At 42.2% G+C, this 26,434-nt stretch overlaps 1 protein-coding gene across 4 annotated transcripts in view; it reads right to left on the minus strand.

The window, feature by feature from the left end:
* clstn1 (calsyntenin 1) overlaps window positions 1-26,045 on the minus strand; it is a 72,903-nt gene extending 46,858 nt beyond the window's left edge. For 3 of the 4 annotated variants that reach the window (XM_024399727.2, XM_024399728.2, XM_024399729.2), the window contains exon 1: window positions 25,755-26,044. In XM_024399727.2, the coding sequence (XP_024255495.1) occupies window positions 25,755-25,836 (82 nt within the window). In that variant the 5' untranslated portion in view covers window positions 25,837-26,044. Of the gene's footprint in view, window positions 1-25,754 lie in introns of all 4 variants that reach the window. The other variant, XM_024399726.2, reaches the window with a different exon arrangement.
* Window positions 26,046-26,434: the final 389 nt, after the last annotated feature.

Below are 26,434 nucleotides of genomic sequence, written 5' to 3' on the forward strand. Positions count from 1 at the left end.
GTGCGAAAAGTACAAATCAATCCCAGAATAATAGCAAGATGCTGGAGGAAACAGGTACAAAAGTATCTATATCCACAGTAAAATGAGTCCTATATCGACATAACCTGAAAGGCCGCTCAGCAAGGAAAATGCCACTGCACCAAAACCGCCATAAAAAAAGCCAGACTACAGTTTGCAACTGCACATGGGGATAAAGATCATACTTTTTGGAGAAATGTCCTCTGATCTGATGAAACAAAAATAGAACTGTTTGGCCATAATGACCATTGTTATGTTTGGAGAAAAAAGGGGGAAGCAGGCAAGCCGAAGAACACCATCCCAACCGGGAAGCACGGGGGTGGCAGCAGGGGGGAAGCAACATTGAAGCAACATCTCAAGACATCAGTCAGGAAGTTAAAGCTTGGTCGCAAATGGGTCTTCCAAATGGACAATGACCCCAAGCATACTTTCAAAGTTGTGGCAAAATGGCTTGAGGACAACGAAGTCAAGGTATTGGAGTGGCCATCACAAAGCCATGACCTCAATCCTGTAGACAATTTGTGGGAAGAACTGAAAAAGCATGTGCGAGCAAGGAGGCCAACAAACCCGACTCAGTTACACCAGCACTGTCAGGAGGAATGGGCCAAATTTCACCCAACTTATTGTGGGAAGCTTGTGGAAGGCTACCAAAAACCACATTTGACCCAAGTTAAACAATTTAAAGGCAATCCTACCAAATACTAATTGAGTGCATGTAAACTTCTGACCCACTGGGAATGTGATGAAAGAGAAAAAAGCTGAAATAAAATCACTCTACTATTATTCTGACATTTCACATTCTTAAAATAAAGTGGGGATCCTAACTGACCTAAAACAGGGAATTTTTACTTGGATTAAATGTCAGGAATTGTGAAGACCCGAGTTTAAATGTATTTGGCTAAAGTGTATGTAAACTTCCGACTTCCAACTGTAGATATAGTTAAAGTGACTATGCATAGATGATCAACAGATTGCAGCAGCATAAAGGAGGGGTTGGGGGGAGTGGCGGGACACAATACAAATGGTCTGGGTAGCCATTTGATTACCTGTTCAGGAGTCTTATGGCTTGGGGGTAAAAGCTGTTGAGAAGCCTTATGGTCCTAGACTTGACGCTCCGGTACCGCTTGCCATGTGGTAGCAGAGAAAACAGTCTATGACTGGGGTCTGACAATTTGTAGGGCCTTCCTCTGATAGCGCCTGGTGTAGAGGTCCTGGATGGCAGGCAGCTTAGCCGCAGTGATGAACTGGGCCGTTCGCACTACCCTCTGTAGTGCCTTGTGGTCGGAGGCCGAGCAGTTGCCTTTTAATGATAATCATGTTTAATGATTTTTCAACGCCGATACCGATGCAGATTATTGGAGGACCAAAAAAGCAGATACCGATTAAATCGGCCGATTTAAAAAAAAAAAAATGTATTTTTAATCATGACAATTACAACAATACTGAATGAACACTTATTTTAACTTAATATAATACATCAATAAAAATCCATTTAGCCTCGTTTAAATAAATGTAAAAACAAAGTGTTGGAGAAGAAAGTAAAAGTGCAATATGTGCCGTGTAAGAAAGCTAACGTTTCAGTTCCTTGCTCAGAACATGAGAACATATGAAAGCTGGTGGTTCCTTTTAACGTGAATCTTCAATATTCCCAGGTAAGAAGATTTAGGTTGTAGTTATTATAGGAATAATAGGACTATTTCCCTCTATACCATTTGTATTTCATTAACCTTTGACTATTGAATGTTCTTATAGGCACTTTAGTATTGCCAGTGTAACAGTAGAGCTTCCATCCCTCTCCTCGCTCCTCCCTGAGCTCGAACCAGCAACACAACGACAACAGCCACCATCGAAGCAGTGTTACCCATGCAGAGCAAGAGGAACAACTACTAGAAGGCTCAGAGCGAGTGAAACGCTATTAGCGCACGCTAACTAGCTAGCCATTTCACTTCGGTTACACCAGCCTCATCTCGGGAGTTGATAGGCTTGAAGTCATAAACAGCGCAATGCTTGACGAAACAATGAAGAGCTGCTGGCAAAACGCACGAAAGTGCTGTTTGAATTCATGTTTACGCGCCTGCTTCTGCCTACCACCGCTCAGTCAGATACTTAGATATTTGTATGCTCAGTCAGATTATACAGTGGGGCAAAAAAGTATTTAGTCAGCCACCAATTGTGCAAGTTCTCCCACTTAAGAAGATGAGGCCTGAAATTTTCATCATAGGTACACTTCAACTATGACAGACAAAACGAGAGAAGAAAAATCCAGAAAATCACATTTGTAGGATTTTTAATGAATTTATTTGCAAATTATGGTGGAAAATAAGTATTTGGTCAATAACAAAAGTTTCTCAATACTTTGTTATATACCCTTTGTTGGTAATGTCAAACGTTTTCTGTAAGTCTTCACAAGGTTTTCACACACTGTTGCTGGTATTTTGGCCCATTCCTCCATGCAGATCTCCTCTAGAGCAGTGATATTTTGGGGCTGTTGCTGGGCAACACGGACTTTCAACTCCCTCCAAAGATTTTCTATGGGGTTGAGATCTGGAGACTGGCTAGGCCACTCCAGGACCTTGAAATGCTTCTTACGAAGCCACTCCTTCGTTGCCCGGGCGGTGTGTTTGGGATCATTGTCATGCTGAAAGACCCAGCCACGTTTCATCTTCAATGCCCTTGCTGATGGAAGGAGGTTTTCACTCAAAATCTCACGATACATGGCCCCATTCATTTTTTCCTTTACACGGATCAGTCGTCCTGGTCCCTTTGCAGAAAAACAGCCCCAAAGCATGATGTTTCCACCCCCATGCTTCACAGTAGGTATGGTGTTCTTTGGATGCAACTCAGCATTCTTTGTCCTCCAAACACGACGAGTTGAGTTTTTACCAAAAAGTTATATTTTGGTTTCATCTGACCATATGACATTCTCCCAATCTTCTTCTGGATCATCCAAATGCTCTCTAGCAAACTTCAGACGGGCCTGGACATGTACTGGCTTAAGCAGGGGGACACGTCTGGCACTGCAGGATTTGAGTCCCTGGCGGCGTAGTGTGTTACTGATGGTAGTCTTTGTTACTTTGGTCCCAGCTCTCTGCAGGTCATTCACTAGGCCCCCCCCGTGTGTGGTTCTGGGATTTTTGCTCACCGTTCTTGTGATAATTTTGACCCCACGGGGTGAGATCTTGCGTGGAGCCCCAGATCGAGGGAGATTATCAGTGGTCTTGTATGTCTTCCATTTCCTTATAATTGCTCCCACAGTTGATTTCTTCAAACCAAGCTGCTTACCTATTGCAGATTCAGTCTTCCCAGCCTGGTGCAGATCTACAATTTTGTTTCTGGTGTCCTTTGACAGCTCTTTGGTCTTGGCCATAGTAGAGTTTGGAGTGTGACTGTTTGAGGTTGTGGACAGGTGTCTTTTATACTGATAACAAGTTCAAACAGGTGCCATTAATACAGGTAACGAGTGGAGGACAGAGGAGCCTCTTAAAAAAGAAGTTACAGGTCTGTGAGAGCCAGAAATCTTGCTTGTTTGTTGGTGACCAAATACTTATTTTCCACCATAATTTGCAAATAAATTCATTAAAAATCCTACAATGTGATTTTCTGGATTTTTTTCTCTCATTTTGTCTGTCATAGTTGAAGTGTACCTATGATGAAAATTACAGACCTCTCATCTTTTTAAGTGGGAGAACTTGCACAATTGGTGGCTGACTAAATGCTTTTTTGCCCCACTGTATGCAACGCAGGACACGCTAGATAATATCTAATAATATCATCAACCATGTGTAGTTAACTAGTGATTATGATTGATTGTTTTTTATGAGATAAGTTTAAAGCTAGCTAGCAACTTACCTTGGCTTACTGCATTCGTGTAACAGGCAGTCTCCTTGTGGAGTGCAACGAGAGAGAGGCAGGTCGTTATTGCGTTGGACTAGTTAACTGTAAGGTTGCAAGATTGGTCCCCAGAGCTGACAAGGTGAAAATCTGTCGTTCTGCCCCTGAACGAGGCAGTCAACCCACCATTCCAAGGCAGTCATTGAAAATAAGAATGTGTTCTTAACCGACTTGCCTAGTTAAATAAAAAGGTATATAAAAAATAAAAATGATATATTTTTTTTATATATATATTTTTATTTTATTTTTATTTTTTATTATTATTATTATTATTATTATTATTTATTTATTTATTTTTTATCTGCGCCCAAAAATACCGATTTCCGATTGTTATAAATTGGCCCTAATTAATCAGCCATTCCGATTAATCGGTCGACCTCTACTTTGGAGCGCTGTCTGAGTGACCATCGGTTTCTTGGTCACCTTCCTGACCAAGACTCCCTTGATTGCTCAGCTCTAGGAAGAATCGTTGTGGTTCCAAACTTCTTCCCATGTGTTCTTGGGGATCTTCAATGCTGCAGGCATTTTTTGGTCATCTTCCCCAGATCGGTGCCTAGACACAATCCTGTTTCGGAGCTCTACGGACAATTCCTTCAACCTCATGGCTTGGTTTTTACTCTGACATGCACTGTCAAATATGGGACCTTATATAGACAGGTATGTGCCTTTCAAATCATGTCCAATCAATTGATTTTACCACAGGTGGACTAATCAAGTTTAAGAAACATCTCAAGGATGAACAATGGGGCAGCAGGTTGCCAAGTTGTAGCGCGTTGGACTAGTAACCGAAAGGTTGCAAGATCGAATCACCGAGCTGACAAGGTAAAAATCTGTCGTTCTGCCCCTGAACACGGCGGTTAACCCACTGTTCCTAGGCCATCACTGAAAATAAGAATTTGTTCTTAACTGACTTGCCTAGTTAAATATAGATAAAATAAAAGCAATGGTAACAGGAGGCCCTGGAGCTCAATTTCTAGTTTTTCTAGTCTTCTAGCAAAGGGTCAGAATACTACAAACCTGTTCTCTTCGGCATTAGGGGTATTGTGTATAGATTGATGAGGACAGTTGTTTATTTAATTCATTTTAGAATAAGGCTGTAACGCAATTATTTTTTTGAAAAAGTCAAGGGGTATGAATACTTTCCGAATGCACTGTACGTATGTATGCATATAGTTGTGTGTGTGTGTATGTATATAAGTAAATTAAATAAAAAACAACACACACCTATTTTATATATTGAGATAGAAAAAGCTTTTATACCAGTGGAAACTCGTTAACACATGATATACTCAGCATTTTTCTAAATCTGCTATTCCCCCAAAAAACTGAGGACAAGCAGAACCCATGACCAAAACATATCGTCTTACTGTTAGTCAGACTTATCTAAGTGCAAGACAAAGACAATGCAATTGAGGCTAATTAAGTCAAACTAATGGGTCTAGGCCCTAATCATGGAGCCAGACAGATAAGATAATAAAATGGAGGTAAGGAGATGTGGATGGCTTAGAATCATTTAGATATGTGTATGATGTGCATGTGTAGGGGTTAACTAACTCGAAGCCAAGAGCGAGGAGGAATTCAGATCCAAACTGCTTGATGTGTCCTTCTGTCTCACAAAGACAAATCAATTTGCTTGCTTCAGCATTCCAGTGCACACTGGAGCACAACGTATTTGCCCTAGAAAGCATTTCACTGCACCTGCGATAATATGCACAAATCTGTGTACGCAACCAATAAACCTGGATTTGAAATAGCACAGTCACTTCCAAACAAGGCAATAACAGTGGGAAAACAGTGCACTAACCTTAGAGCATTCTGTGAGCCAATGCGGCTTGTCCCTGTGGACATAGAGAGCCCTTAGGATGAATCCCCTTTAAAGTCGCCCCAGCCCACCACTAACGCACCTGTTATATGTGATGTCAACTAGAGGTCGACCGATTAATCGTAATGGCCGATTAATTGGGGCCGATTTCAAATTTTCATAATTGGAAATCGGTATTTTTGGACACCGATTTTACACACATTTAACTAGGCAAGTCAGTTAAGAACACATTCTTATTTTCAATGACGGCCTAGGAACAGTGGGTTAACGCTAATAGTGTTTCAAACGTAACTCACTCTGAGACTTGGAGTAGTTATTCCCCTTGCTCTGCATGGATAACACTGCTTCGATGGTGGCTATTGTCGATGTGTTCCTGGTTCGAACCCAGGTGGGGGCGAGGAGAGGGATGGAAGCTATACTGTTACACTGGCAATACTGAAGTGCCTATAAGAACATCCAATAGTCAAATGTATATGAAATACAAATGGTAGAGAGAAATAGTCCTATAATAACTACAACCTAAAACTTCTTACCTGGGAACATTGAAGACTCATGTTAAAAGGAACCACCAGCTTTCATATGTTCTCATGTTCTGAGCAAGGAACTTAAACGTTAGCTGTTTTTACATGGCACATATTGCACTTTTACTTACTTCCCCAACACTCTTTGTTTTTGCATTATTTAAACCAAATTGAACATGTCATTATTTATTTGAGGCTAAATTGATTTTATTGCTGTATTATATTAAGTTAAAATAAGTGTTCATTCAGTATTGTTGTAATTGTCATTATTACCCCCCCCCCCAAAAAAAAAATTTGTCCGATTTAATCGTATCGGCTTTTTTTTGGTCCTCCAATAATCTGTATCGGCATGGAAAAATCATAATCGGTCGACCTTAATATCAACAATATGTAGAGCCTGCAGTGGACATACACACTTGCATATGCAGTGCACAGGACACTACTGTACCTGGTATGCAATCCTGTTACCCATCATGTACAGTAAACCTACAGACATCTAGGCCTAATCCTATAATGGGATGCTCCTGGGCTAATCTCTATTGGTCTTCTTGCATCCCATCTCCTCAACTCCCTCCCAACCGTATTGGAGGAGAAGGTCCCTCGCCTAATGAGTTCTTCTCCAATGTGTTTTTAGAAGGAGTTGAGGAGAGACGAGATTATGCGAGGAATCAAGGTGAGATGAATTGACAAAAGAGCCCTGCTTCATTCGCTCACAAGTTCAGCAACTAGCAAGACCCGTAAACAAAGTTAGATTGCCGAGGCTTTTCCCTTCCTATGCAGGTTTCATTGCCTGTTCTGACAAGCAACATTACCTCTAAGCTGCACACCTCCTCCAGGACTGCCACGCAGAAATGCCATGCCGCGCAGTGACAAGAAATTGAGAACTTCACTGAGATCGATCATTAGTTTAGATCAATATAGATCAATGTATACTATATACACTATATAGATCAATGTTTTTTCTGTGATCAAATCAACATTATAAAATTAGCCCCTTTTCAATGCAACAAACTGAGTTGGTGATTTTTTTGTAGTGCAGGCACATCCCACGAACGGTTCCTGGGGGAATACGCTTTTCAGATTAGTTCAGATCAGAGCGCAGAGCCTCGTGTGTACACTTTCGTTGATATTCTTTGCTAGTTAGCGAGTTATTAGCCCAGTTATAGATAAGTACAGGTCAACATTGGGCAGTTACGTTTTTTAAAGTTTCATGCAATGTAGGCCTGCAAACACACATATAGGCTACATCAGAAATCAAAAGCTATTTCCAAGTGAAAATATTATGGGATTTGCTCTATTGATTTTGTTGGTAGGCCTACATTATGCTCAAATAGCAGCCAATAGGCTATTGCGGCTGTAAGGGTAAAGGGACAGCCTCAGTGTTCACTGTAAAAGCGCGCCAGAAGTGGCACAAAATTCGCACAACGTTCAAGTTTCTGCTCACAAAACCAAAAATCTGCTCAGTCCCCTCAAAAATTTAAGGGAATATTGGTGACAAGGATGCTGAAAGTTTACTTTTGATATAGGAACAGTCATAGCTGTACCTTTTGCAAAGTGAGCAATTTGCGAAGGAGTATTTTGTCATCCTTTTTCCCTTATTCTCTTGCTAATGTCTTTCTGATTGGCAGGATCAACCTATTATGTCGAAGAGATCGTAAACTACAGCAAGTATGAGGGATGACACAAATATCTTCCAGATTTTTAATGCAGTACATTTTCTGTATGTGAAGCACATTTCTGTGAACAATCATATAATTTTGCTTTTTTTAGCACCCCCTTGTGTACTACGCCTGTAATACCGTAAATCCTGGGGTGACAGAAAACGGTATAATGACATGAAAATCTGGATACCGCCCAATCCTATTAGCTGCTGGCTAGGTTTGAACATGTTTGCAAACAAAATACACTTCAAAACAGCATCAAAAATGTTCTCCTACCTGAGAAGATCGTCCTTAAAATTCCTTAGCATAGCCCACTGGCAAGCTAGCTCGCTACTATTGGCCAACATCTTCAACTTTGCAACAAGTCAAGATGAACAATTTTGAAAAGATAGGGCTAGAGTCAGTACAGATGGCCCTTAACCTCTTGAGCTTATGGCTCAATACTGCCCCCGTTGGAGGAAGTGCGTGCCCATAGTAAACTGAAAATATTTTTTTCCAAAATTGCTAATATATGCATATAATAATAATTATTGAATAGAAAACACTCTAAAGTTTCTAAAACCGTTTAAATTATGTCTGTATGTAAAGCAGAACTCTCAGGGCAGCCTTTCTCCCAAACTCTCTCTTGTCAAGAGAAAAGTTGGGTCAACTTTGACGTCATCGCCCCCACCCTTCCCAGGCAGCTACCGATCTGGGAACAGTATGTATTTGTTCAGCGCGATGTCTGCTTTCAATTGGCACGTTCATTGTTTGAATTTCGCGCTCCCTCATCCTTTGGCGGGCGAAAATGCCCGGTTCACTCTCACATACATGCACTCTATTGCGCGCGGCCGATTTGGGGAACGTTCTTTTCCAATAGACACCAGTTGAAGCCGGTTCGTTTGTTCGCGATGATCATTGTTTTACATGATAAAAACATCATTTTGCTCGATTCTGCACTTAGTTTGACCAGTTTAGTCAACATATAATATGTAATTTTGAAGTTTGATTGCGCAAGAGTGCGGGACCAGAAGGAGCAGAAGTTATTTTGGGTGCATTTCAGCTGAAGCTGTTAGCATATGCTAATACAAAGACGCACAACTTGAAACCAAACGATGTATTGGGTAAGTATGACTCCTTCTACGTCTTCTGATCGAAGAACATCAAAGGTAAGGGAATATTTATGTGGTTATTTTGGGTTTCTGTGGACTCCAAACGTAGAGGAGACACTGCTAATATCTGAGCGCCGACTCATAGCATAGACTAGTGAACGAATTCTGTAACGTTAAAAATAAATGTAACACAGCGGTTGTATTAAGAAGAAGTGTATCTTTGTAACTATATGTAGAACATGTATATTTAGTCATGTTTATTGCTTGTTATCTGACGTTATCTGTCCGAGCTATCATAATTTCTCCGGACATTTTGAGTAGCATTTTTGAAATGTCGTCATTGTAAACAGAGATTTATGGATATTAATGGCATATTATTGAAAAAAAAAAAAAAAATGTACTGTGTAACATGTAATATTACTGTCATCTGATGAAGATTTTCAAAAGGTTAGTGAATTATTTATTTTTTAATCCTACTTTTAAATTTTATATTTTCTGGGACAAAATGGCCGCCGCTTGCATTTTGTTTCGGTGGTGGTCTAATATAAATGTGTGCTATGTTTTCGCCGTAAAACATTTTAGAAATCTGACTTGCTGGGTAGATGAACAAGGTGTTTATCTTTCATTTGAGCTATTGGACTTGTGTAGGTGTGGAGGTTAAATATGTCTAAGAATATTTTTTCACATTTTGCGTTATGCTAATGAGCTTGAGCCGTAGTCACGATCCCGGATCCGGGATGGGTAGCATCAAGAGGTTAAAGCAGATCTAGTATCAGATACCCACACATTCTGAGTTTTAAAAAAAAGCTTTCTAATTTGGTTTAAGTATGACTCTGGATCAGGGGATAGCTAAAATCAAGTTTTACATAGTCCAATGATAAAACAAATCAACGGGATTTTTCAACCACTCAAATTTAAGAGATTCAGGCTGAGCCAATGAGGCATGGCTATCCAGCTTCCTGAGCAGTCGGAGGTCATTCGTGAGAACAGGATTTTAAGAGAGAAATATGTTGACAAAATTATTATATACAGGGTTTTATCTGGAGAAAAAAAGGGGCTTATGTTGTGGGCGTGGTAATAAGCACGGTCGTGCCATCGGTGTGGCTACATTTTAGAGACCAATTTGAGGCCCCCTATCTTGGCGTTGTAAAGCCATTTTTGAATTTTTAAGCCAATTTACTGCAATTCTACACATTTCTCCAGTTCTATTTTTGTTTCATCAGACCAGAGGACATTTCTCCAAAAGGTACAATCTTTGTCCCCACGTGCAGTTGCAAACCGTAGTCTGGATTTTTTTATGATGGTTTTGGAGCAGTGGCTTCTTCCTTGCTGAGCTGCCTTTCAGATTGTACTTTTTGGAGAAATGTCCTCTGGTCTGTTGAAACAAAAATAGAACTGTTTGGCCATAATGACCATCGTTATTTTTGGAGGAAAAATGGGGAGGCTTGCAAGCCGAAGAACATCATCCCAACCGTGAAGCAAGGGGGTGGCAGCATCATGTTGTGGGGGTCCTTTGCAGCAGGAGGGACTGGTGCACTTCTCAAAATAGATGGCATCACGAGGGAGGAAAATGATGTGGATATATTGAAGCAACATCTCAAGACATCAGTCTTGAGTTAAAAAGTTAAAGCTTGGTCGCAAATGGGTCTTCCAAATGGACAATGATCCCAAGCTTACTTCCAAAGTTGTGGCAAAATGGCTTGAGGACAACGAAGTCAAGGTATTGGAGTGGCCATCACAAAGCCATGACCTCAATCCTATAGAAAATTTGTGGGCAGAACTGAAAAAGCGTGTGCGAGCAAGGAGGCCTACAAACATGACTCAGTTACACCAGCTCTGTCAGAAGGAATGGGCCAAAATCCACCCAATTTATTGTGGGAAGGTTGTGGAAGGCTACCCAAAACGTTTGGCCCAAGTTAGACAATTTAAAGGCAATGCTACCAAATACTAAAAGTAAAAACATCTCATTCCAAAATCGTGGGCTAAAATATGGAGTTGGTCCCCGCTTTGCTGCTATAACAGCCTCCACTCTTCTGAGAAGGCTTTCCACTAGATATTGGAAACTTGCTGCAGGGACTTGCTTCCATTCAGCCACGAGCATTACTGAGGTCGGGCACTGATGTTGGGCGATTAGGCCTGGCTCGCAGTTGGCATTCCAATTCATCCTAAAGGTGTTCAATGGGGTTGAGGTCAGGGCTCTGTGCAGGCCAATCAAGTTCTTCCACACCAATCTCGACAAACCATTTCTGTATGGACCTCGCTTTGTGCACGGACGGGGACATTGTTATGCTGAAACAGGAAAGGGCCTTCCCCAAACTATCCCCACAAAGTTGGAAGCACAATAGTCTAGAATGTCATTGTATGTTGTAGCGTTAAGATTTCCCTTCACTGGCACCAGGGGCCTAGCCCCAGACCATTATCCCTCATCCACCAAACTTTACAGTTGGCACTATGCATTCGGGCAGGTAGCGTTCTCCTGGCATCCGCCAAAGGAGATTCATCCGTCAGACTGCCAGATGGTGAGAGAACGCGTTTCCAGAGAATGTGTTTCCACTGCTCCAGAGTCCAATGTCAGCAAGCTTTACACCACTCCAGCTAACACTTGCCATTGTGTATGGTGATCTTAGGCTTGTGTGCGGCTGCTCGCCCACGGAAACCAATTTCATGAAGCTCCCGCCGAACAGTTATTGTGCTGACGTTGCTTCTGGAGGCAGTTTGGAACTCGGTACTGAGTGTTGCAACCGAGGACAGACGATATATACGCGCTGTGCACTTCAGCACTCGGCAGTCCCGTTCTGTAAGCTTGCGTGGCCTACCACTTCGCGGCTGAGGAGTTGCTGCTCTTAGACGTTTCCACTTCACAATAACAGCACTTATAGTTGACCGGGGCTGCTCTAGCATGGCAGAAATCTGTAGAACTGACTTCTTGGAAAAGTGGCATCCCATGAGGTTGCCACGTTGAAAGTCACTGAGCTCCTCAGTACCGGCCATTCTATTGCCAATGTCAAGAGAGATTGCATGGTGGTGTGCTCAATTTTATCTATCAGCAATTCACACAATGAAGTTATGAATCAATGAATGCGGACAAAATGGCGGGAGAGAGCTCATTCTGGAGAGAGAAGTGCCTTGTGGATCATAGCCACACTCCCCTTCTTATTGGACTGTGCCATCCCTGCGGCCTCCACAATGGATTAGTCCACTGAGACAGGCGCAAATCAGACAGGTGTTTCATGTGCCATCAATCTATTTGCGACTGCTCGGCAAAAAAATATATATTGGTCGACCAACAGCCTATCGACCAAACAACCGACCACTCGACTAAATGGGGTCAGCCCTACTGCAGTCTCAACAGAACCAGAGCATTGTTCTAGAGTCTTTGTCAAGCAACATAGTTCTCAGCACATTTGCTACAACCATGCTGACAATCACACAGTTTGTTTAGTATGAGTGCTACTGTTTTTACAGTAAAATGATAGCTTCTAATCCTATGAATGATAACATTTGGGAAAATGGCATCAGTTTCTGCTCCAAATGTGTATACACGTTAGTCGTTCCCAACACAGAAGTGCTGTACATAAAGAGGAAGGGCAGTAAAATGTAGGCTATTCAAAAAGGACCACACCAAACCACAGACCTGTTTAGCAGCATTCTCTTTATTGAAAAGATCCCAGTACCTCTTGCTCCTTCCTACCTGGCACGCAGGCGTCCCATCTAGAGCTCTGGAAATGCAAATGCGCTACGCTAAATGCTAATAGTATTAGTTAAAACTCAAACGTTCATTAAAATACACATGCAGGGTATTGAATTAAAGCTACACTCGTTGTGAATCCAGGCAACAAGTCAGATTTTTAAAATGCTTTTCTGCGAAAGCATGAGAAGCTATTATCTGATAGCATGTAACACCCCAAAAGACCCACAGGGGATGTAAACAAAATAATTAGCAAAGTCGGCGCTACACAAACCGCACAATAAAACATAAAACATTCATTACCTTTGACCATCTTCTTTGTTGGCACTCCTAGATGTCCCATAATCACTATTGGGTCTTTTTTTCGATTAAATCGGTCCATATATAGCCTAGATATCGATCTATGAAGACTGTGTGATAAACGGAAAAAAATAACGTTTCATAACGTAACATTTTTTTAAATTAAAAAAGTCGACGATAAACTTTCACAAAACACTTCGAAATACTTTTGTAATGCAACTTTAGGTATTAGTACACGTTAATAAGCGATAAAATTCATCAGGAGGCGATGTAAATTCTATAGGTGTCCGTTTGGAAAAAATGTCCGGAGAAATCTCAACCAAAACATCCTGTCGGAGACCGGAGGGAATCGGTTCCCTTGGGTCGGTTTGACCAAGAATCAAATCCGAAGCAAATGACAAGACTCTAGACATTGTGTGGAAGCTGTAGGTACTGCAACCTCTGCCTCATTTAATCCGGTTCACCTTTAACAATTCCTGGAAGTGGCGCATGGATATTTATTTCCATTTTCAGTGATCAGATTTTCCTGTACTTTTCGATGAAACGCACGTTCTGTTATAGTCACAGCTGTGATTTAACCAGTTTTATAAACGTCTGAGTGTTTTCTATCCACACATACTAATCATATGCATATACTATATTCCTGGCCTGAGTAGCAGGGCGCTGAAATGTTGCGCGATTTTTAACAGAATGTTCGAAAAAGTAGAGGGTCGACTTAAGATTAACTGTGCTCACATACTTCCTGTGAGAATTACAGGCCCACTATAGCCCCTGGTAATTCTGCATTACAATGGGACGCCCACACACTCTACACAAAGTAGTATCACCATGCTAGCTACCACCGTGACATCTCTACCTCTAAACAGGGATCTGATGCACTCCCATTATCTCCCTCTGTCACTGCTGAAGCGCTCTGCACGTGTCCATTAGCCTATTGTCCATAGCCTTTACTTTTGGCCCAACAGAAGGCCTAAGCAAATCAAATCAAATTTTATTTGTCACATACACATGGTTAGCAGATGTTAATGCGAGTGTAGCGAAATGCTTGTGCTTCTAGTTCCGACAATGCAGTAATAACCAACAAGTAATCTAACTAACAATTCCAAAACTACTGTCTTATACACAGTGTAAGGGGATAAAGAATATGTACATAAGGATATATGAATGAGTGATGGTACAGAGCAGCATAGGCAAGATACAGTAGCTGATATCGAGTACAGTATATACATATGAGATGAGTATGTAAACAATGTGGCATAGTTAAAGTGGCTAGTGATACATGTATTACATAAGGATGCAGTCGATGATATAGAGTACAGTATATACGTATGCATATGAGATGAATAATGTAGGGTATGTAAACATTATATAAGGTAGCATTGTTTAAAGTGGCTAGTGATATATTTACATCATTTCCCATCAATTCCCATTATTAAAGTGGCTGGAGTTGAGTCAGTGTCAGTGTGTTGGCAGCAGCCACTCAATGTTAGTGGTGGCTGTTTAACAGTCTGATGGCCTTGAGATAGAAGCTGTTTTTCAGTCTCTCGGTCCCAGCTTTGATGCACCTGTACTGACCTCGCCTTCTGGATGATAGCGGGGTGAACAGGCAGTGGCTCGGGTGGTTGATGTCCTTGATGATCTTTATGGCCTTCCTGTAACATCGGGTGGTGTAGGTGTCCTGGAGGGCAGGTAGTTTGCCCCCGGTGATGCGTTGTGCAGACCTCACTACCCTCTGGAGAGCCTTACGGTTGAGGGCGGAGCAGTTGCCGTACCGCCAGGATGCTCTCGATTGTGCATCTGTAGAAGTTTGTGAGTGCTTTTGGTGACAAGCCGAATTTCTTCAGCCTCCTGAGGTTGAAGAGGCGCTGCTGCGCCTTCTTCACGATGCTGTCTGTGTGAGTGGACCAATTCAGTTTGTCTGTGATGTGTACGCCGAGGAACTTAAAACTTGCTACCCTCTCCACTACTGTTCCATCGATGTGGATAGGGGGGTGTTCCCTCTGCTGTTTCCTGAAGTCCACAATCATCTCCTTAGTTTTGTTGACGTTGAGTGTAAGGTTATTTTCCTGACACCACACTCCGAGGGCCCTCACCTCCTCCCTGTAGGCCGTCTCGTCGTTGTTGGTAATCAAGCCTACCACTGTTGTGTCGTCCGCAAACTTGATGATTGAGTTGGAGGCGTGCGTGGCCACGCAGTCATGGGTGAACAGGGAGTACAGGAGAGGGCTCAGAACGCACCCTTGTGGGGCCCCAGTGTTGAGGATCAGCGGGGAGGAGATGTTGTTGCCTACCCTCACCACCTGGGGGCGGCCCGTCAGGAAGTCCAGTACCCAGTTGCACAGGGCGGGGTCGAGACCCAGGGTCTCGAGCTTGATGACGAGCTTGGAGGGTACTATGGTGTTGAATGCCGAGCTGTAGTCGATGAACAGCATTCTCACATAAGTATTCCTCTTGTCCAGATGGGTTAGGGCAGTGTGCAGTGTGGTTGAGATTGCATTGTCTGTGGACCTATTTGGGCGGTAAGCAAATTGGAGTGGGTCTAGGGTGTCAGGTAGGGTGGAGGTGATATGGTCCTTGACTAGTCTCTCAAAGCACTTCATGATGACGGATGTGAGTGCTACGGGGTGGTAGTCGTTTAGCTCAGTTACCTTAGCTTTCTTGGGAACAGGAACAATGGTGGCCCTCTTGAAGCATGTGGGAACAGCAGACTGGTATAGGGATTGATTGAATATGTCCGTAAACACACCGGCCAGCTGGTCTGCGCATGCTCTGAGGGCGCGGCTGGGGATGCCGTCTGGGCCTGCAGCCTTGCGAGGGTTAACACGTTTAAATGTCTTACTCACCTCGGCTGCAGTGAAGGAGAGACCACATGTTTTCATTGCAGGCCGTGTCAGTGGCACTGTATTGTCCTCAAAGCGGGCAAAAAAGTTATTTAGTCTGCCTGGGAGCAAGACATCCTGGTCCGTGACTGGGCTGGATTTCTTCCTGTAGTCCGTGATTAACTGTAGACCCTGCCACATGCCTCTTGTGTCTGAGCCGTTGAATTGAGATTCTACTTTGTCTCTGTACTGACGCTTAGCTTGTTTGATAGCCTTGCGGAGGGAGTAGCTGCACTGTTTGTATTCAGTCATGTTACCAGACACCTTCCCCTGATTAAAAGCAGTGGTTCGCGCTTTCAGTTTCACACGAATGCTGCTATCAATCCACGGTTTCTGGTTAGGGAATGTTTTAATCGTTGCTATGGGAACGACATCTTCAACGCACGTTCTAATGAACTCCCACACCGAATCAGCGTATTCGGCAATATTGTTATCTGACGCAATACGAAACATCTCCCAGTCCACGTGATGGAAGCAGTCTTGGAGTGTGGAGTCAGCTTGGTCGGACCAGCGTTGGACAGACCTCAGCGTGGGAGCCTCTTGTTTTAGTTTCTGTCTGTAGGCAGGGATCAACAAAATGGAGTCGTGGTCAGCTTTTCCGAAAGGGGGGCGGGGCGGGGCCTTATATGCGTCGCGGAAGTTAGAGTAACAATGATCCAAGGTCTTTCCACCCCTGGTTGCGCAATCGATATGCTGATAAAATTTAGGGAGTCTTGTTTTCAGATTAGCCTTGTTAAAATCCCCAGCTACAATGAATGCAGCCTCCGGATAAATCGTTTCCAGTTTGCAGAGAGTTAAATAAAGTTTGTTCAGAGCCATCGATGTGTCTGCTTGGGGGGGGATATATACGGCTGTGATTATGATCGAAGAGAATTCTCTTGGTAGATAATGCGGTCTACATTTGATTGTGAGGAATTCTAAATCAGGTGAACAGAAGGATTTGAGTTCCTGTATGTTTCTTTCATCACACCATGTCACGTTAGTCATAAGGCATACGCCCCCGCCCCTCTTCTTACCAGAAAGATGTTTGTTTCTGCCGGCGCGATGCGTGGAGAAACCCGTTGGCTTCACCGCCTCGGATAGCGTCTCTCCAGTGAGCCATGTTTCCGTGAAGCAGAGAACGTTACAGTCTCTGATGTCCCTCTGGAATGCTACCCTTGCTCGGATTTCATCAACCTTGTTGTCAAGAGACTGGACATTGGCAAGAAGAATGCTAGGGAGTGGTGCACGGTGTGCCCGTCTCCGGAGTCGGAGATAACGCTGGGCTACCACGGCCTAAGAGGAGAAGTACAGCGTAGCTCTCCTGACTGCAGCATCACCATGTCAGATGATCAATCTGTGATGATCAGATGAACTCATATCAGATAGTAATGGGAACTTCTGTAGTTGTTGTGTACTAATGAAACAGGCAGGAGTTGAATTAGGTAGTTATAGTTCTTGGTGGAGCTATTAGTGAATGCTGCAATCCGATGGCTAACAAATTTTATCTAAAAGGAAATGCAGTTCCCTTGCATTCCAGCTCAATTGAAACCAACAGCTCTCCCCACAAACTTGGAGCACTCCACGGTATTTGACTCAAGTGGTTCTATAAAAATTGTATGTGTTGAACGCTTATAGAGATGATGCAATCGGGTGCATGTTCAATAAAAACAACCACATAATAACCCCCTGCACCAGCCCTGACTCCTATATGTGTTGCTTCAAAGACTAAATGCGCCCGCATGCTTCTCGGCCAAAACAGTTAGAAGAGTTTGTGCATATAATATGATGTTTTTGACTTCAACAAGGGTTTTTTCAGCAATTCGGGCACACTACATTTTTTCTTGAAGCAAGAGGAAGTCGGTAGCCGAAGTCTACGCCCCCTTGTTGACAACTGGTCAACAGTAGGGATTCTTCAACAAAGTGCCTGTAGTCACTCAACGAGAAGACGACTTCTCATCATGCACATTTTTTCACTTGAATACTGCACCAAACATAGTCAGATTCAAAATTGCACGACTAAGATCACAACAACAACAAATATATCTATAATGACACTTGAGTCATAGATTAATTATGACTATTTTTAGGAAGTGTATATTGGCTACGGCATCTCAAACTGGACAAACAATACTATTGCTGCTTTTTTCTTTTGAGCAATGGTCTTTTAAGGGAGTATGCGAGTACACTCATTCGGTTCGCCAAACTGAAGCATGCTGACGCCTTTAGTGTTATGCCTAAGGTCAAAAAAATATCTAGTGGAAACACCAGTCAGACAAGGTTGACGAAATGTAATGGTATTCAATTAATCCAAATTCAAGTCGAGGCATGACTTAACCTACAACACGGAGGAGTGGTGGACTTTTGAATTCTATTGATATGGGGTAATCAATGGACTCAATCTGTCCACAGTCCAAAACATTGGGGGCACACTTCTGTGTTTGCTGTGCTTATTGACAGAAGCCGCCTCCGCCACAGAGCATCAACTGTTCTGGGGAAGCCCTCTGGGCAAACTCAGGTCTCATGGCACCACTCCCTAAATATCTCTGCTCACGCAAAACACAGGAGAGCCTCTCAAGCGCCCTAACCACGAAACAACGTTTGTTTGTCCACCAAGCAATCCCTCCACCAATCCACCCCTGCAACAAGGCCAGACCATTATTCTCTGAGACGGTAGGTGGTGGAGGGTGGGGGCATTGAGGGTTTGAATGTAACTCAATCACCTCTCTGAGAGCGAGAGAGACACACACAAGAGGCTATGCAGTGAGAGTGAGGGAGTGAGAGTTTGCAGGAGTCCGCCCCAGTCCCAGTACAGGACTGCATAGGGCGGTGAGACCTGTGGATGTGTGACTGCAGCAGGTAAATGGGTTCTCTGGTTACCCGTTTCCCAGGACAGCTCCTGGTATTCATGTGTTCAGACACAAAGCTCCAGAGGGCTATATTTCTCCCTAGTAACAAAGAAGCTCTGGGAAGGGCGAGAGATGCCACACCAGATAAGGCAGTGCCTCTGCTTTATGGCTCAAATTACAACGAAACACCGCTGTTTATGTTACAAGGGCCACAAATGGCAACTTGTTGTGGTTTCACCATTACCAAGCACTGTAAATGTTTCATCATTAGGACACCGTTAAGGATTGTTAGTGACAAGATCAGGAGGCGTCATTTTTTATTTTCATTACAGTCAATATATTTGACGCCTTAGGCTTTCCATTCAGAAATTCATTCTGAAAATCCATTGATTATATTCTTCAATACCATGGGTTTCATATGAGTTTCTGTTGGCTTGTTTTATTCCAAAACCCTACATTTCCTGTACTGTGATCAAATGACATTCTGATGTAGCCTAAAAGTGTTGTAACTGAACCCAAATTTCTTCAACGCAGCATCTGCAATTTCAACAGCCTGATCCTGTCACTTTGTTTGGAAAGCTGAGGGATGGGAATGGGGAAATGTAAACACTCAAATTCATAGACAAAGCTACAGATTGTGCCTTTACCATGGCAAATACATTATCTGAATTAAATCAACATGTCATACATTCCCAGACTGCAATATTTATGTTAATCTATGCATCAGCTGTTCCGCTGTATGTTCTGTGAATGTAGACACAACAACATAGCCAGCTGACCAAGTATGACGAAGAACAATTTAATATTCACAATTGAATGACCCATTCTTGACAGGTCACTGACTCAATTCAGCTGCCAAAGGGACCAATCGAAAGGAAGTTACCACCAGGCCTACTTAAAGCTGGTTGTCAGTGGTTGTCTTTTTCTCTGGCAAAAAAAATTCACACTGAAGAAAATCGAAATGCTCAAACTATGCACTTTCTGAAGATGAGCTCATCCACGTATTCTTGGGGGCTTTTAACAGTGACCGCATTGTGATGTTCTCATTATGACTCTGGGCCCAAAAGCTCTTTGTTCCACTGTGAATTCTATGAATAAATGAGGCAACGATTCAAGAGTTAATTTTGAGACAGGCACCTCATTATAGGGCAAGAATAGTTTTGCAGGGAGGGGGTGAGAAATCCATTCAAGGCATTATCATTATCTTACGGGAAAAAAAGGCTAGAAAAAAAGGCATATATTTTGTTGTGATCTGAGGGAGATATTCCTGTGATGGAAACCACAGAAAATGGTGAGGTGTGACCATATTCGATACACCATCTGTATAGCCTACATACAATGAACATGCACTTTAAACTGTAGGCTAATACAGGGATTCTTCCAACAATGTAGTTTGATAATCGATGGCTTTACAAGAAATTGTGTCACAGGGATAGAATTCTGAAGAAAATCACAAAATATACCAAACAAAATCACTTAGTGGTCGGTGGCATTTTCTTGACCATTTCCCAGCTGAAAGCAATGACATTCAACTAAACTAACAGCCTAGGTCTAGTACAGGATCAAACAGCTGTGCTCATTAATAGAGTAGAATAACAGTAAATCTTTCTCTCCTTTATATTTCACATTTAACCCATGATGCCATCGATACCAGACAAATGTGGTTTGCTATGAGAACAAGCCTGTAGCCGGATCCTGGTTTTAGTGCTGAACAATGGAACGCAACAAATGTAACAATATTATAGGGGGGGATGTGCATAGTTATCTTTACGAGAATCCACAAAATGTTTGGTTTACGACAACAGATTCCTGGTGTATCATGCATTTGTTTGTCACTGACGTTTTGCAGTTATTTTTTAGCTTATCATTTTGTGATAAGAAGACCAATACTATTAGCACACTTAGACCTAAGGGCTAACCGGCATTTGGTGTTTAAAACAAACTGGCCTCTGAGGTGCACCTGTCCACTGATTTCAAAGACAACTTTAAAAAATATAGAAAATGCATTTTATTTGACAAATACAAGGGTTTACATTTGTCAAAACATGGAATTTGTCTTCCCTCTTACCCTTTGTAATCAAACCAACCTTCTGTATACATGCTAGACTACATTCCGTGGGCATCAATAAGTTAAATCAACATGTGTCTCCCTCGGCAAGCAAAGCAAGCAGCAGGCCTGGACAGCTAGGGAACACTTGCACATGATTTATAATATGATAATGATATGTGCATTTGTTAACTCCACTGAACAGAAAGCTGGGAACCCAATTTGTTAATTGGATGATGAATGAGCTGCCGAGATATTCTAGCAGCCAGTTTTCTTTGTCTGTGTATAGAGGCTGAGGCCCATGCATCATCGTGCAGAGCTCTGCTCAGGCAGGCCAAGCATTTGACTGGGAGGTATATGGGGAACCATTGGCTGGATACACTTTGTGTGGTAACATCAGAAAGCTAGGAAACATCGCACAGTATGAATGTGCCATTATCAATCATAATCTAAACCCATCCAAGCAGGATTCATTCCAATCATGTAAGTGTAAAAATCCTTGAATAAACTATTTTGCTGAGTCAAATGATTGAGGAAAGACCAGTCAAGACTCCTGGAGTGCCTCAGAAATTTGAACAGAATATGTTTTTGCGGAAGAGGCACATGTTGTCCCCCAGGCTGACGGACTGGCTATGCTTTGCTTATGCTAACTTAATTTTGGCCACTTAAAATAAGGATGCGCCTAAAATTAGGATAGTCCAAGAGATGCTTGCAGATAGAGTAGTGTCTGGGTCCCTATTCAATAACAGCCTGAGTAGGAGTGCTGGTGTCGGATCAGGTTCTCCTTGTCCATATAATCTTAGGAATGATGACCTTAAAAGCCAGTACCTTGTGTTCTCTTTGCATACAGTAGTGACACATTTGAATGTGTGAACCTACTTTATTAATAACATAACTGGTTACTAGGCCTCCCGAGTGGCGCAGCAGTCTAAGGCACTGCATCTCAGTGCTTGAGGCGTCACGACAGACCCTGGTTTGATTCCAGGCTGTATCACAACCGGCCATGATTGGGAGTCCCATAGGGCAGCGCACAATTGGCCCAGCGTCACCCGGGTTAGGGTTTGGCCAGTGTAGGCCATCATTGTAAATAAGAATTTGTTTTTAACTGACTTGCCTAGTTAAATAAAGGTTAAATAAATAAAGAATAGGATACAGTAACAGGCCTGACATCATTGGATCTCTAAGCTTGCCATACCCTGCCAATGCATCATACCCATACAGCGCCTTGCAAAAGTATTCATCCGCCTTGGCGTTTTTCCTATTTTGTTGCATAACAACCTGTAATTTAAAATGTATTTTTATTTAGATTTCATTTAATGGACATACACAAAATAGTCCAAACTGGTTAAGTGAAATTTTTTAAATCATTTGTTACAAAAAATTATTTAAAAAAAAAAACGGAAAAGTTGTGCATGCATATGTATTCACCCCCTTTGCTATGAAGCCCCAAAATAAGATCTGGTTCAACCAATTACCTTCAGAAGCCACATAATTAGTTAAAGTCCACCTGTGTGCAATCTAAGTGTCACATGATCTGTCATATGCTCTCAGTATATATATACACACACCTGTTCTGAAAGGCCGCAGAGTCTGCCACAACACTAAGCGAGCGGCATTATGAAGACCAAGGAGCTCTCCAAACAGGTCAGGGGCAACATTGTGGAGAAGAACAGATCAGGGTCGGTCGGGTTATAGAAAAGTATCCGAAACTTTGAACATCCCACGGAGCACCATTAAATCCATCATTAAAAAATGAAAAGAATATAGCAACACAACAAACCTGCCAAGAGAGGGCCGCCCATCAAAACTCACAGACCAGGCAAGGAAGGCATTAATCAGAGTGGCAACAAAGAGACAAACCCTGAAGGAGCAGCAAAGTGGAGTATCTGTCCATAGGGCCACTTTAAGCCGTACACTCCACAGAGATGGGCTTTACGGAAGAATGGTCAGGAAAAAGCCATTGCTTAAAGAAAAAAAATAAGCAAACACATTTGGTGTTTGCCAAACGGCATTTGGGAGAATCCCCAAACATATGGAAGAAGGTACTCTGGTCAGATGAGACTAAAATGGAGCTTTTTGACAATCAAGGAAAATGCCATGTCTGGCGTAAACCCAACACCTCTCATCACCCGAGAACGCCATCCCAGTGAAGCATGGTGGTGGCAGCATTTTCATCAGCAGGGACTGGGAAACTGGTCAGAATTGAATGATGGATGGCGCTAAATAGAGGGAAATTATTGAGGGAAACCTGTTTGTCTTCCAGAGATTTGAGACTGGGACGGAGGTTCACCTTCCAGCAGGACAATGACCCTAAGCATATTGCTAAAGCAACACTCATGTGGTTTAAGGGGAAACATTTTAAATGCCTTGGAATGGCCTAGTCAAAGCCCAGACCTCAATCCAATTTAAAATCTGTGGTATGACTTAAAGATTGCTGTACACCAGCGGAACCCATCCAACTTGAAGGACCTGGAGCAGTTTTGCCTTGAAGAATGGGCAAAAATCCCAGTGACTAGATGTGCCAAGCTTATAGAGACATACCCCAAGATTATTGTAGCTGTAATTGCTGCAAAAGGTGTCTCTACAAAGTATTGACTTTGGGGGGTTAATAGGTACGCACGCTCAAGTGCATTTTTTTGTCTTATTTCCTGATTGTTTCACAAAAGATATTTTGCATCTTCAAAGTGGTAGGCATATTGTGTAAATCAAATGATACAACCCCCCCAAAAAAATCTATTTTAATTCCAGGTTGTAAGGCAACAAAATAGGAAAAATGCCAAGGGGGTGAATACTTTCACAAGCCACTATACATTCAAAAAGTGGCCACACAAAGACCTCTGAGGATATTTCTAAAATTCAAGAAAGGACCTTCAAGTGGACACAATGGAAACAACTTTGAAACGAGTGATCAAAAACAAAAATATATTAATTGAATGAGCAATGTGAATTGTTTCATGGTCTTTTGCAGTGAGAATGGAGCTTGTCATCACACAAGCATGCAACAGAACACAATTATTGTTGATGCATTGCATAGAGGCAATTGACCTTTAGACAATAAAGATAAGCTCACAGCAAGATGTGGATTTCACAAGTCGCTTTCCTGATAAGATCTGGGAAGTGAGCAGGTGCACTATCCAAACACAATGCCAAAAGAGAGAGTCATACACTGCCTGGAACTGGGCTGAAGGTCCTCTATATGCTAACGTTATACAGCATATTAAAAAAAATAAAAACAGTATTTACAATGTTTATCATGAGACAAAGGCTAATCAATAATCATGGAAGAAAAAGCATAGACTACTTTTATTTAGTATTTTCTAATCATAAATTGTTTAGCACAAACTAGCCTTTAGCTTAATGTATCCATTATTGTCCCAAATACTGTATATATGCTATTATGTTAGTTGCATGGTATTCAAATCATGTCTAGACTGAGTAATTAAATGACTTAGTCACCACATGGATAGGTTACAATTTGATGTAATCACGGAAAATTAGGTTATTGCTTTTCAATGGTGGTCTCTTCTCAAGCATCCTCAGCTGCCTGACATGGCAACACAGTTATCACAAAGAACCAGAGTTGCTGGTGGAGCCTTCACTGAATGACATCTTTGGATCTTAAATCGATATGACCCTTGCTAAAAGAATGAAGACGAATATGAATGTTTCCCTATTACTCGGAGCCTGTCGTTTTGATCTTGAAAATGGGTGTGCCGTGGGAAAAAAAAAGGATACATTTCAATCTCCAGTGTTGCGCCTATCTGCGCATGTTGAGCACCTGCCTTAACATGAAAAGTAGGCTACATTTGGAGCGTTCACATTGAGAGGTCACTGGATAAAGGTAGATATGTTCTATACATTTATAATGAGAGGTCTTCATCTTTCAATATTGAACTGCTGGCGCGACGTGGACTGCCCTGCAGCAAAGGCATTCAGTGTTGGCAAGCTACTTCTTCTTGTGTCTAATCCGTCCATCATATCTTTGGCATTTCAGTGAGGACCGCTGATGCACCTGCAGCATTGTACTAGCAGTATAGTAGGGATTTAGCTAACCCTGTGATGATAACGCATTCATTTTTAAACCCAGATACAAATGGTACTTGTGAGAAGGGTCTGCAATGCGTAGTTAACAAGCGACGATCAGACGTTGTGCGCCCGCAGCGTCGGTAAAACTATTAGGCTACCAAATCAAACATCTGTATTTAAATCAAAATTGCCCTAACAATGTGTTTGAGGCATTTATACATGCACTTAAATCACGGCTTTGGCGTAACGTAGATTTTAAAAGTAAATACAAAAAACATCCATGTTACACAAGTGCTACGTAGCCTACTTGGCCCGGTTTCCCAAAAGCATTTTCAAGCTAAGTTCGATGAATTTAACCTTAAGATGCTTTTGGGAAACCGGGCCCTGAAAAATAAAAACAGGTGAATGAAGCAGACAAGGGAAAGCCTATAGGCTAACCATAGTATGGGCTCTGATAAGTTAAGGGCTATATTAAAAATATCATGCCAACGTGTATGTTTGCAAATTGAATTGTATTGATGCAGATAGGCCTACAATGGATGGGCACCCAAAATAGCATTGACGTCTGGCAGAAGGGCGAAACAGAAAACAACCTCTTTCATCCATACAGATATAATGGCCCCTCATCATTTCGTGATACTAATTAAAAATTACAGTGACGATGCCAAATGGATAGAATTTAAGTTGGGTTTGATTGCATTTTTTGATCAAATTAGCTACAGTGTCGCGCTATGCACTGACACAGACGAATAGTCTACTTTGTAGTGAGCGACAGCCATCCGCTATGGCAATCAGTAGCCTTGTCAGGTTGACCAGATACATCCCGTAGGAATGTCATCATCTAGGTTATTAATTGTAGCCTTTTATAATAAACAATGTGTAGGCAAGACGGAGGATTGGCCTTAATTTTCCTTCATGAAAGTCGTTGGTTCGCCCGAACATAGACAGACAACGCAGAGATAAACCCTCGTCTTTGGCTTACCTTTAGCTGCCTCCACCGCACATAATAGTCCGAGGACCAGTCCGACAACGGATGCAAAATGTTTATACCTTCTGATCTGCATCCCAAATTCGAATTACAACACGGGAAAATAAAAACAAACTTATTATATCCTCGCCTATAATAAAATATATAGCTCTCTCAAGAAAAACAATTTCAGAAGATGTATTCGGCAACCGTGATACTCCTAAAATGGCCGCCCCCAGCGCCGCTTTGCTATTCCCTTCTATCGCCACTCGCTCTCTCGCAGTTTTGCGGACTGATGGCTAGTGACGTCAATACTGTTATTGTGGGAGTGCTTGCAGCTAGTTGAGCACAGACAGTCATACTCAGACAGAGGGCGAGGGTCAAATACTTCTATTGGTAGGATGAGTGATACCCCGGCTGGTGACAAAGAGGGGATGTACTGTTAGGTGCGTGTTTTTTATTAGGCCTACAATAAGACTTTCTTATATCCTCGTTCCTAATCAATCAATCAAATGTATTTATAAAGCCCTTTATTACAGCAGCAGGTCACCAAGTGCTTATATAGAAACCAAGCCTAAACCCCCAAATGGAAAGCAGTGCAGATGTAGAAGCAATGTTATGGGAAACTCTGTTTATGATAAATTAAATAAAACTGAATAGGGCAGCTGTTGCAATAATATGTCTGCTATCTGTGT

The sequence above is a fragment of the Oncorhynchus tshawytscha genome, linkage group LG16 (genome assembly GCF_018296145.1).
Source record: "Oncorhynchus tshawytscha isolate Ot180627B linkage group LG16, Otsh_v2.0, whole genome shotgun sequence".
In the NCBI taxonomy this organism is placed as follows: domain Eukaryota; kingdom Metazoa; phylum Chordata; class Actinopteri; order Salmoniformes; family Salmonidae; genus Oncorhynchus; species Oncorhynchus tshawytscha.